The 12,433-nt window shown below is 53.6% G+C and overlaps 1 protein-coding gene across 1 annotated transcript; it reads left to right on the top strand.

Annotated features, from left to right (window-relative positions):
* Positions 1 to 2,095: 2,095 nt before the first annotated feature.
* On the top strand, positions 2,096 to 2,464 carry LOC109767562 (uncharacterized). Its single transcript, XM_020326311.1, has one exon. The coding sequence runs from the start codon at positions 2,096 to 2,098 to the stop codon at positions 2,462 to 2,464; it is 369 nt and encodes a 122-aa protein (XP_020181900.1).
* The last annotated feature ends 9,969 nt before the right edge of the window (positions 2,465 to 12,433 follow it).

Genomic DNA, 12,433 nt, shown 5'->3' on the forward strand with positions numbered 1-12,433 from the left:
CCAAAGGACATGCCGAGTGTCCCGAGGAAGTACGTCAAGCACAAACTCCACGTCCACAAGGACGCCAAGCCTGTCCGTCAACCCCTACGACGATTTTCCGAAGAGAAGAGAAGGACCATCGGTGAAGAGGTCGCCAAGCTTTTGGCGGCCGTCTTCATCATGGAAGTGTTTCACCCCGAGTGGCTGGCCAACCCAGTCCTTGTCCTGAAGAAGAACAAGACATGGCGCATGTGTATCGACTACATCAGCCTGAACAAGGCCTGCCCCAAAGACCCGTTTGCCCTCCCGCGGATCGACCAAGTCATCGACTCCACTGCCGAGTATGAGCTCCTGTCCTTCCTGGATGCTTACTCCGGCTATCATCAGATCAAGCTGGACCTGGCTGACACCCTGAAGACGTCCTTCATCACGCCCTTTGGGGCGTATTGCTACATCACCATGTCATTTGGCTTGAAGAACGTCGGTGCCACCTTCCAGCGCTGCATGCAGAAATGCTTGCTGCCGCAACTCGGCCACAACATCCACGTCTACGTGGACGACATCGTGGTGAAGACCAAGCAGCACCTCATGCTCCTCGACGACCTGAAGGAGACCTTCGCCAACCTGCGTGAGTACAAGGTCAAGCTCAACCCGGAAAAATGCGTGTTCGGCGTCCCGACCGGAAAGCTACCCGGCTTCCTCGTCTCGGAGCGCGACATTGAGGCAAATCCGGAGAAGATCAAAGCCATCGAGCGCATGCGCAAGCCGGCTCGGCTGCGTGATGTCCAGAAATTCACCGACTGCTTGGCCTCGGTCAGCCGGTTTCTCAGCCGGCTGGGCGAGAGGGCTCTGCCCCTGTATCAGCTGATGAAGAAGATGACGCCATTCCAGTGGAATGACCAGGCGGACGAAGCCTTCCGGGATCTCAAGCGCATGCTCTCCACCGCACCAGTCCTGGCGGCGCCGGCCGAGAAGGAGCCGTTGTTGCTCTACGTCGCCGCGACCTCGCGGTCGGTCAGCACGGTGATGGTGGTCGAGCGACCAGAGAAGGACAAGGTCCAAGCCGTCCAGCGTCCCGTCTACTACCTGAGCGAGGTGCTCTCTGCCTCGAAGCAGAACTACCCGCACCACCAGAAGATGTGTTACGGCGTGTACTTCACCGCCAAGAAGCTGAAGCAATACTTCCAAGAGCATGCCATCACTGTGGTCAGCACGGCCCCTCTCGGCGAGATAATCGGGTGCCGGGATGCCTCTGGCCGGGTCGCCAAGTGGGCGCTCGAGCCAGCCGGCCACACCATCCTCTACGAGCCCCGCACCACGATCAAGTCCCAGGCTTTGGCCGACTTCCTCGTCGACTAGACCGAGACCCAGTACCTACCGCCGCCACCAGATTCGACGCACTGGTGCATGCACTTCGACGGCTCAAAGATGCGACTCGGCCTCGGGGCCGGCAGCGTGCTGTCCTCCCCGAAGGGCAACCGGCTCAAATATGCACTGCAGATCCACTTTGCCGCCTCCAACAACGTCGCTGAGTATGAAGCCCTTGTGCACGGCCTCCGGCTCGCCAAGGAACTCGGCATCCGGCGAATCCTGTGCTTCGGCGACTCGGACCTGGTGGTGCAGCAGTGCTCCGGCAAGTGGGATGCCCACGACTCCAGCATGGCAAGCTACCGCTTCCTCGTCTAGAAGTTGTCCGGATTCTTCGCGGGCTGCGAGTTCCTCCACGTCCCGCGTGCAGAAAACGAGACAGCTGACACGCTCGCCAAGATCGCCTCGTCCCGGCAGTCCATTCCATCCGGCGTCTCCCTCGAGCATCTGCACAAGCCGTCTCCAGATTCCGAGTCCATCCACATCCCAGCCGACCCGGCCGCACCTCAACCCGGCCCGGGGACTGCTCCAGTCGACCCGGCCGCGCCTCAACCCGGCCCGGGGGCTGCTCCAGCCGACCCGGCCGCGCCTTAACCCGGCCCAGGGACTGCTCCAGCCGACCCGGCCACCGTCGTCCCCGACCCGGGGCTACTGAACCCGGCTCGGGGGCTGCCGCCCGGAACCCGCCCTAGTGGCCGTCTTCGCCGTGGTCACGGCACCATCCTGGGCCCTGCCCATATCGGAGTTCATGGAGAATGGGGTCCTCCCCATGGACGAGATCGAAGCCCGGCAAGTGCAGCGCCGAGCGTCCGCCTACAGCATCATCAACAACGAGCTCGTCAAGCGCAGCTCCATGGGTGTTTTTCAGCGCTGCGTCGAGCAGGACAAGGGCATCGAGATCCTCCTCGACATACACCAGGGCGAATGCGGGCACCATGCCGCCTCGCGTTCCCTGGTGGCCAAAGCTTTCCGCCACGGTTTCTACTGGCCCACGGCCCTCAAAGACGCGGAGTCGCTCGTCCTCAAGTGCGAAGGATGCCAGCGCTTCAGCAAGCGCAGCCACCAGTCGGTGTTGGCGCTCCGCACCATCCCGATCGCCTGGCCCTTCGCGGTCTAGGGACTCGACATGGTGGGGACTTTCAAAACTGCCCAAGGCGGCATGACGCATCTGTTGGTGGCGGTGGACAAGTTCACCAAATGGATCGAGGCGAGGCCAATCAAGAAATTGGACGGGCCAACGGCCGTCCGATTCATCAAGGACATCGCGGTGCGCTACGGCATACCGAACAGCATCATCACGGGCAACGGCACCAACTTTGCCAAGGGCGCACTCGCTCAGTACTGCTCCGTCTCCGGCATCCGCCTCGACCTGGCTTCCGTCGCACATCCGCAATCCAACGGGCAGGTCGAGCGGGCCAACGGTCTCATCCTATCCGGCATCAAACCGCGACTCATCGAGCCCCTCATCCGTTCACCCGGCAGCTGGCTTAACGAGCTGCCGGATGTCCTCTGGCGTCTCTGCACCATGCCAAAATGGCCGGCCGGGTTCACCCCTTTCTTCCTCATCTACGGAGCAGAAGCCGTCATCCCGACCGACATCGAGTTCGACTCACCGCGCGTCGTGATGTACACGGAGGCCGAAGCAAAAGAAGCCCGTGAAGACGGTGTCGACCTACTCGAAGAAGCACGTCTCCTAGCGCTCAGTCGCTCAGCCATCTACCAGCAAGGCCTGAGGCATTACCACAGCAAGAAGATCAAGCCCCTCGCACTCCGAGAGGGAGACCTCGTCCTCCGGCTCGTCCAAGAGCAGACCGGCCAGCACAAGCTGTCCTCCCCATGGGAGGGCCCCTTCATCGTCAGCAAGGCCCTGTGCGATCGCAACGCCTACTACCTCATCGACGCCCGCAAGTCGAACAAGCGCAAGAGGGACACCGCTGGCGAAGAAACAACGCGGCCATGGAACGTGGAGCTACTCCGCCCGTTTTACAGTTAGCTGTGAGCATGTATGTATCGCTACCTTTTGTAATCATCTGAAAACAAGGGAGTCCCGGAACGACGCTCGGGAGCTGCCCTTTCTGACCAAGCTATTTGTGTCTACTACATTTCTCACTTTACTTTCATATACCCGGCCGCCGGCTCGAGTACGGCTTGGCCACGACCCACCGCTTTCCTTGCCGGCTCTTGCCGCGTTGGATCGCCACGGCCCCTCACTCCGCCTTAAGCCAACGCAGTCGGCTTCGGCTGTTGGCTGGCGAGCACACGGAGCCAAAAGCGCCAACGCGCCAGGAGCGCCATGTTAAAAGTTGCCAGGTCACCCAACTGGGCCCCGCCACTCTATAAACGGCCGCTCGACCGGCTGCTCGCCAACACGGCTTTGCCAGGTTGCCAACAGCCGGCCCAGTGGGTGTTTTGCTCGCACTCAATGTCCCGGAAAACCTAAGTACTACGCGCCCCCCTTTAAAAGCTAAACCCCTTGTCACGGACCGGAGCCTCGGCCGTCAGACTCGCGGGGGAGAGGCCCAGGAGGGGGGTCGCAAGAAAATGGTCCCAAAGTGCGAAAGGCAAAAGTACAGACGCCCATGAAGTCTCTGCTCACGGCCAGGTTGCTCAACCCGGCCCCGCCACTTAATGCTGCCGCACGACCGGCTGCTCGCCAACTTGGCCCTGCCGGGTTGCCGCTAGCCGGACCAGTGGGTGTTTCTCTTGCGCTCAACGTTTTCGAAAGTCTAAGTACTACACGCTCCCCCCAAAGGCCGAACCCCTTGTCACGGACCGGAGCCTCGGCCGTCAGACTCGCAGGGGGGAAGCCCAGAAGGGGAAGATTGCAAGAAAACAACTCAGAAAAACCAAGAGCAGAAAGCGCAAACATTCACATAATTTATACATTGCAAACAGGTGTAAGGCCGGAGATCAATACACCCAGTCAAACCCCCAGTGGGTGGGTGGACTTGCTACCTAACAATTTTTTTTGCTAAGATGAAAATCAGGCGTTCCCGTCGTAGGCCCATGCAGCTCTCGGGTCCGCTGATGTACCGATGTCCTCCTGCGCCCGCGTCGCGGTAGACTCCCGTCTCCTCGGAGCTTCCCCCCGGGTCGTCCAGGAGCAAGCCGTAGTCGTCGGCTGGCATGACTCCGCCGTCTTCCGCCTGCTCCGGCCGGAACTCGTCATGGAAGGCGAATCCGGTGATGTAGCTGGCTCGAGCAGCGATCCGGCCGGCCTCTGCCTGCAGCTGGCTTTCCGAGCCGGCTCGCTGGCCCATCAGCGCGTCCAACGACAGATCAGGATGCCAAGACATCGCGAACCTGAGCGCCATCTCGGCGCCGGCACGAGCAGCTGAGACCCGCCACTCGTAAAGAAGGTCCGAGCCCGCCTCCAACCACCGCGCCAGCCGCGTGAAGCTGCTCGGCGCAACGGAACCCGGCCTGAGGGCCGCCGTCATCGCCGTGCTGGCCTGAGAAAGCCGCCCCATCTGTTTGCTTAGGACCCGCAGGCGGGCTTGGGCGGCGGTCACGATCTCCGGGAAGGTCCAGGCCACATTCGGGTCGGTCCCGGAGCCCACGACTCCCTGCGGGTCTCGCTGGAAGCTGACGGCCTCCTCCGCCAGCGGGAGCGTCTCCGGGAAGTCCCCTATCAAGAAGAAAAGCAAGTCAGAAGGAAGCCGGGGCCCCAACCCGGCAACAGCAAAACCAAAGGAAAGCACTTACTGGAGAAGGACTCTTCCAGGTGCTGCGCTTCGAGCAACGTACCGCGCCGCTCCCGGGCGATGGTGCGGTCACGCTCCTCGAGCGCCTTCTCCAAGTCGGCGACCTTGGCAAGGGCCGCCTTCAGCTCGGCGTCCTTGTCCTCGGCCGCCTTCACGGCCTCCTCGTGGCGCCGGGTCTCCCCCTGCCGGGTCTCCTCCGATGCGGTCACCTCCGCCTTCAGGCTCTCCACCTCAGTCCGGAGCTGCCCCTTGTCGTCGGCCAGCTTGCTGCGTTGCTGGTCCACCTCGGCAAGGGCCCGCTGCGCCTCCACGACCTTGGCGGCCTCCACCTTGAGAAGCTCCACCTCGGCCTCGAGGCGGCTCTTGTCGCCCGCCAGCTGCTCACGCAGCTGGTTGGCTCCGTCGAGCGCCTGTCGGGCTCCCGTCGCCTCCGCCCTCGCCCTCTCCGCCTCGGCCCCAAGCCAACCGACATCTGCGACAAGCCGGTCATAGTGAAAACCGGCCCGAAACAGCCGGGTCTTCCAAGCTAGCACCTCAGTTGCAGAAGAAGAACTCAGCAACAAAGTATTGTAAGATTCGACCCAACTACTACGCAGTTGGCCCGAATCTCGGGGGCTACACCCAGTGGGTGCTCTAGCGTGCCCCCACTAAAAGAGCACGCAAGAAAAGTACCTGCCGCGGCACAGAGCTCCTCCTCCTTGGCGGCGAGGCGTTCCTTGAGACGCCGGTGCATCTCAAGGAGCCGGTTGAAGACGCCAACCCGGTAGGAGTCCAGTTGCTGCAGAAAGCGGCGATCAATACAAGACAACAAGATAAGATTCGACCTAACTGCTACGCAGTTGGCCCGAATATCGGGGGCTACCCCACAAAGCAGAACGTGACGGAAAACTTACAAACACGGCGTGCTCCAGCTCCTGCGTCGCCTCCACCTCGGCCTGGGTGAAGGCCTGGATCCGGTCCGTCCGCCCTCGAAGACGCCGGGTCACGGCGGCCATCGCCGCCTGCTCCTGGGTCGGAGGCCCGAAGAAGACATCGCGGGTCCCGCTCCGCGTCGGCTGCGACCCGACGACCCGGCGACTCCTCGACCTGAGCACCAAGGCGTGCTCCCCGCTGCCCGCGTCCCCTATGGCCGGCGCCTCCTCTGACGCCCTCTCCGGCACCGTCGCCAGCTCGGTGGCCGGAACGGCCCGTGGCTCCACCACCAACGGCGCCTCGCTCGTCGGCGCCTCGGGCGCCCCCTCTGGCGCCATCCGCGGCATCTCCTCCAAGACGGCATCACCACCACCTCCGTCGACCTCCGCTCGCTCGACCACGTCAGCCCGCGGTGGGGTATCATCCCCAACGACCACGACCTCCCGGTCGAGGTCCATCGCATCTACACGGCCGCTCTGGCCGCGCTCTCCCTGCGACGCCGGCACGAAGACCGTCACCGCCGCCACCGTCCCTGCCGCCATGTCCGGCCACGCCGGCCCCTCGCTGGCTCGCGCCCATGTCGTCGCGGCTTCAACCCATGCCCGGGTCGACGCCGCCTCTAGCTCCGCCTCGGCCCGGTTCCGGTCGCGCCAGGCCAGGCCTTCGGCATCGACCGGATCCAGACCAAGATCTGGGTCCGCCCCCTTCTCCTCGACCCGGTCGACGATGCCGGATCGGCTCCTCCGGAACGCGGCACCCTCATTGGACGCGGCGTCCGCCGCTGCCAGCGCCAGCGAGATCGGCGACCTGAAACCCAAGACAAAAATAAGTACAAGATGAGCAGAGCCGCTCGGCCACTCGATCCAAGAAAGAAAGGGAACTCACCCCGGCACCACCGGAACTGCGGGCCTCGCCCCCCTCTCATGCGAAGCACCGCGCCTCCTCTTGGCGGGCGGCTTCGCGCCTCCGGCCGGGTTTGCCGCGCGCTTAGTGGCCGGAGCCCGCGGCGCGACGTTGTCCTTCCCCTACGGCCGGCTCGCCGCCGGCGCACCCCGAGACGACCCAGCTCCAGCCGCACCACCGCCTCCTCCACCCGGCGCCGCTACATCAGCAACTCGTGTCAGCCTTCCCCGCGCCACATAACCAAGCAGCTCAAAAAGCAAGGCTTACCCACTCAGCGCTCCGCGCCCGCGTCAACAGTCGCCTCCTCCCCTCCACCGTGGGCCTCGGGCTCCCTCGAAGCGGCGCCCACCACCTGCGCCCGAGGCTAGTCGTAAGGATGCCGGATGGCGTTCAGAAGCACCTCCCGCGTTGCGTCGGGGCGAATAAGAAGATGAGCAGTGATAACCCACAAGTATAGGGGATCAATTGTAGCCTCTTTCGATAAGTAAGAGTGTCGAACCCAACGAGGAGCTAAAGGTAGAACAAAAATTCCCTCAAGTTCTATCGACCACCGATAAAACTCTACGCACGCTTGATGTTCGCTTTACTTAGAACAAGTATGAAACTAGAAGTACTTTGTAGGTGTTTTTGGATAAGTTTGCAAGAATATAAAGAGCACGTAAATAAAAAGTAGGGGTTGTTTAGATAAATACACAACTAAATTAGTTTTAGTAGAGAGCTTTTTGTCATGAGAAAGTTATTTGTCCCTAGGCAATCGATAACTAGGCCGGTAATCGCTATTGCAATTTTATTTGAGGGAGAGGCATAAGCTAACATAATTTCTCTACTTGGATCATGTGCACTTATGATTGGAACTCTAGCAAGCGTCCGCAACTACTAAAGATCATTAAGGTAAAACCCAACCATAGCATTATAAGGCATCAAGTCCTCTTTACTCCCATACGCAAACAACCTACTTACTCGGGTATGTGCTTCTGTCACTCACGCCACCCACCATAAGCAAAACATGAACATATTGCAAACCCTACAGCGGGGATCCCTCACGCTTGCGCGACACGGAGATAACCATATGACAACACCAATAATAAAACATGCAACTCAAACCAATCACGATCATCAATTAACCCATAGGACAAAACGGATCTACTCAAACATCATAGGATAGCCATACATCATTGGGAAATAATATATAGCGTTGAGCACCATGTTTAAGTAGAGATTACAGCGGGTAAAAGAGGGGATACACCGCTGCATAGAGGGGGAAAGAGTTGGTGATGACGGGGTGAAGTTGTTGGTGTAGATTGCGGTGATGATGATGGCCCCGGCGGCACTCCGGTGCCGCCGGAAGCGAGGGGGAGAGAGCCCCCCTCCTTCTTCTTCTTCCTTGACCTTCTCCCTAGGTGGGATAAGGGTTTCCCCTCTGGTCCTTGGTCTCCATGGCGTGGGAGGGGCGAGAGCCCCTCCGAGATTGGATCTGTCTCTCTGTTTCTGCGTTCTTCTCTTCTGCCCTTTAACCGTTTCTTATATATCCGGAGATCCGTAACTCCGATTGGATTGAAACCTTCACCAAGATTTTTTTTCCAAAAATAGCTTTCTTGCGGCCAAAGAAGAGCAGCAACCGCATTACGGGTGCCCACGAGGGTCAGAGGCGCGCCCCCTGCCTCGTGGCCCCCTCGGGCACCGTCTCGCGTTGATTCTTCTTCCCATATTTCACAAATATTCCAAAAATATTCTCCGTCCGTTTTTATCCCGTTTGGACTCCGTTTGATATGGGGTTTCTGCGAAACATAAAACATGCAACAAACAGGAACTGGCACTAGGCACTGGATCAATATGTTAGTCCCAAAAATAATATAAACAGTTGCCAAAAGTATATGAAAGTTGTAGAATATTGGCATGGAACAATCAAAAATTATAGATACGACGGAGACGTATCAGCATCCCGAAGCTTAATTCCTGCTCATCCTCGAGTAGGTAAATGATAAAAAGATAATTTTTGATGTGGAATGCTACCTAGCATAATCTTGATCATGTAATCTAATGATGGCATGAATATTAAGACACGAGTAATTCAAGGCAATAGTCTATCATTTGACATTAAGACAATAATACTTCAAGCATACTAATAAAGTAATCATGTCATTTCAAAATAACATGGCCAAAGAAAGTTATCCTTACAAAAGCATATGGTCTCACTATGCTCCATCTTCACCACACAAAATATTTCAATCATGCACAACCCCGGAATTAGCCAAGCAATTGTTTCATACTTTAGTGTTCTCAAACCTTTTCAACTTTCACACAATACATGAGCATGAGCCATGGACATAGCACTATAGGTGGAATAGAATATGGTGGTTGTGGAGAAGACAAAAATGAGGAAGATAGTCTCACATCAACTAGGCGTATCAACGGGCTATGGAGATGCCCATCAATAGATATTAATGTGAGTGAGTAGGGATTGCCATGCAACGGATGCACTAGAGCTATAAGTGTATGAAAGCTCAATTCAAAACTAAGTGGGTGTGCATCTGTTTGCTCATGAAGACCTCGAGCATTTGAGGAAGCCCATCATCGGAATATACAAGCCAAGTTCTATAATGAAAATTCCCACTAGTATATGAAAGTGATAACTCAAGAGACTCTCTATATGAAGAACATGGTGCTACTCTGAAGCACAAGTGTGGTAAAAGGATAGTAGCATTGCCCCTTCTCTCTTTTTCTCTCATTTTTTATTTCCTATTTTTTTAAATGGTGGGCTTCTTTGGCCTCTTTTTTTATCTGGGCTTCTTTGGCCTCTTTTATTTTTCATAAAGTCCGGAGACTCATCCCAACTTGTGAGGGAATCATTGCTTCCATCATCCTTTCCTCACATGGACAATGCTCTAATAATGATGATCATCACACTTTATTTACTTACAACTCAATATTACAACTCGATAAAATTAATACATGATGACTCTATGAATGCCTCTGGCAGTGTACCAGGATGTGCAATGACCTAGCATAGCAAAGATATCAAAAAAACGGATAAGCCATGAAAATATCATGCTAGCTATCTTACGATCATGCAAAGCAATATGACAATGAACGCTCAAGTCATGTATATGATGATGATGGAAGTTGCGTGGCAATATATCTCGGAACGGCTATGGAAATGCCATAATAGGTAGGTATGGTGGCTCTTTTGAGGAAGGTATATGGTGGGTGTAATGCACCGGTGAAAGTTGCGCGATACTAGTGAGGCTAGCAGTGGTGGAAGGGTGAGAGTGCGTATAATCCATGGACTCAACATTAGTCATAAAAAACTCACATACTTATTGCAAATGTCTAGAAGCTATTGAAACAAAGTTCTACACGCATGCCCCTAGGGGAAGGGTTGGTAGGAGTTAACCATCGCGCGATCCCGACCTCAACACAAAGGATGGCAATCAAAAAATAAATCATGCTCCGACTTCATCACATAACGGTTCACCATACGTGCATGCTTCGGGAATCACAAACCTCAACACAAGTATTTCTACAATCCACAACTACTCACTAGCATGACTCTAATATCACCATCTTTATATCGCAAAACTATTGCAAGGAATCAAACATATCATATTCAGCGATCTACAAGTTTATGTAGGATTTTATGACTAACCATGTGAATGACCAATTCCTGTCATCTCTCTAAACAGATATAAGTGAAGCAAGAGAGTTCAATTCTTTCTACAAAAGATATGCCCACGCTCTAATAAATATAAGTGAAGCAAAAGAGCATTCTACAAATGGCGGTTTTCTATGTGAAGAGAAACAGGCAATCCAAACTTCAAATGATATAAGTGAAGCACATGAAGCATTCTATAAAGCCATACTCAAAAGATATAAGTGAAGTGCAATGAGAATTCTATAAATCAACCAAGGACTATCTCATACCAACATGGTGCATAAAAGAAAAGTGAAAACTAAATGCAAAAGACGCTCCAAGATTTGCACATATCGCATGAATGAAACGAATCCGAAAACATACCGATACTTGTTGAAGAAAGATGGGATGCCTTCCGGGGCATCCCCGAGCTTAGACGCTTGAGTCTCCTTGAATATTTACTTGGGGTGCCTTGGGCATCCCCAAGCTTGAGCTCTTGCCTCTCCTCCTTCTCCTCACATTGAGACCTCCTCGATCTTCGAACACTTCATCCACACAAAACTTAACCGAACTTTTAGTGGCGGGGTTAGTGAATATGGCAAAGAAATCCCATCATGTACTGCTGTAACATTATTGTATAATTATAAACAAACATTACCCACTGTATGCTCTCACAATTCTATGGCCTCAAGTCAAGGAGGCTTCAACAAGAATTCAAACATATGCAAATAATGAAGCTATAACAGCAATCTGTGAAAACAGGACAGTCTGTAAAGACTCGAACATCCACCATATTTCCTGTACCCCAAAAATTCTACAAAAATTAGGAAAAATAAACAATTTGTACCTCAAACAGTGCCAAAAGTTTCAGAATCGTTTGACGTTCCAGTAAAAAATGTAAAATCTCGCACTACAGCCAAAGCTTCTGTCCTGCACCGTACAAACCAACAAGCATTATAAACATCCTAAAGGCAAACCTTGGCACATTATTTTTATAATACAATGGAATTGTGCAAGGAGATAATTATTTTTATTGAAAAGTTTCTGTAATCAAGATTCACAAAGTTTCCGTGAGCATGAACAAAGTTCAAGGAGCTCTCCCACTTCAACAATGCCAGTCTCTCTCACTTTCACTTTCCTTTTTTGAAAAGTTTTGGGTTCCCCTCTTTATTTTTTTGTTTTTAAACTTTATAAAAGCGCTCAACAGAAATAAATGACTCTCTAAAACTTCCGGGTTGTCTCCCTGGCAGCGCTTTCTTTAAAGCCATTAAGCTAGGCATATAGTGCTCAAGTAATGGATCCACTCGGATCCCAAGGTATATGAAAGCCAATTTGAATCAACAATGATTTAGCGTTTAGTAGTGAGCACAAAGCAACATATATCAAGCAATGACAAAGTCTAACTCTCTTCGTATGCATCGGCATGTCATACAAGAACAATTCATGAACATCAAGTAAAGGCCAATACATAGCATAAGCAGTTTCTTGCAATTTTATCGTGTTGGAAACATAAAGAGGCAGAGATGTAGTTCCTCTCTCATAATAATTGCAAGTAGGAGCAGCAAGCACATGCATATTATATCTATCAAAATCATCATGTGTAGTAGTAAAACGCAACCCATCAACATAATCCTTAATAAGCACAAACTTCTCCGATATAGTGTAGTTTGGAGAATTCAAAAAGATAATAGGACTATCATGCGTGGGTGCAATAGCAACAATTTCATGTTTAACATAAGGAACTATAGCAAGTTCATCTCCATAAGCATAATTCATATTGGCATCTTGGCCACAAGCATAGCAAGCATCATCAAAAGGGATATTTCAAAAGAATCAAAGGGATCATAGCAATTATCATAGCAATCATCCTTGGTAAGCACGAAGGGAAATTAAACAATGTATGAGCTGAAGAGTTACTCTCATTATAAGGTGGGCA

Source organism: Aegilops tauschii, chromosome 3 (assembly GCF_002575655.3).
Source record: "Aegilops tauschii subsp. strangulata cultivar AL8/78 chromosome 3, Aet v6.0, whole genome shotgun sequence".
NCBI lineage: Eukaryota > Viridiplantae > Streptophyta > Magnoliopsida > Poales > Poaceae > Aegilops > Aegilops tauschii.

What these genes read in the sequence shown, in the direction of transcription:
- LOC109767562 (XM_020326311.1), top strand. Translation starts at nt 2,096, where the DNA reads ATGGAGAATGGGGTCCTCCCCATGGACGAGATCGAAGCCCGGCAAGTG.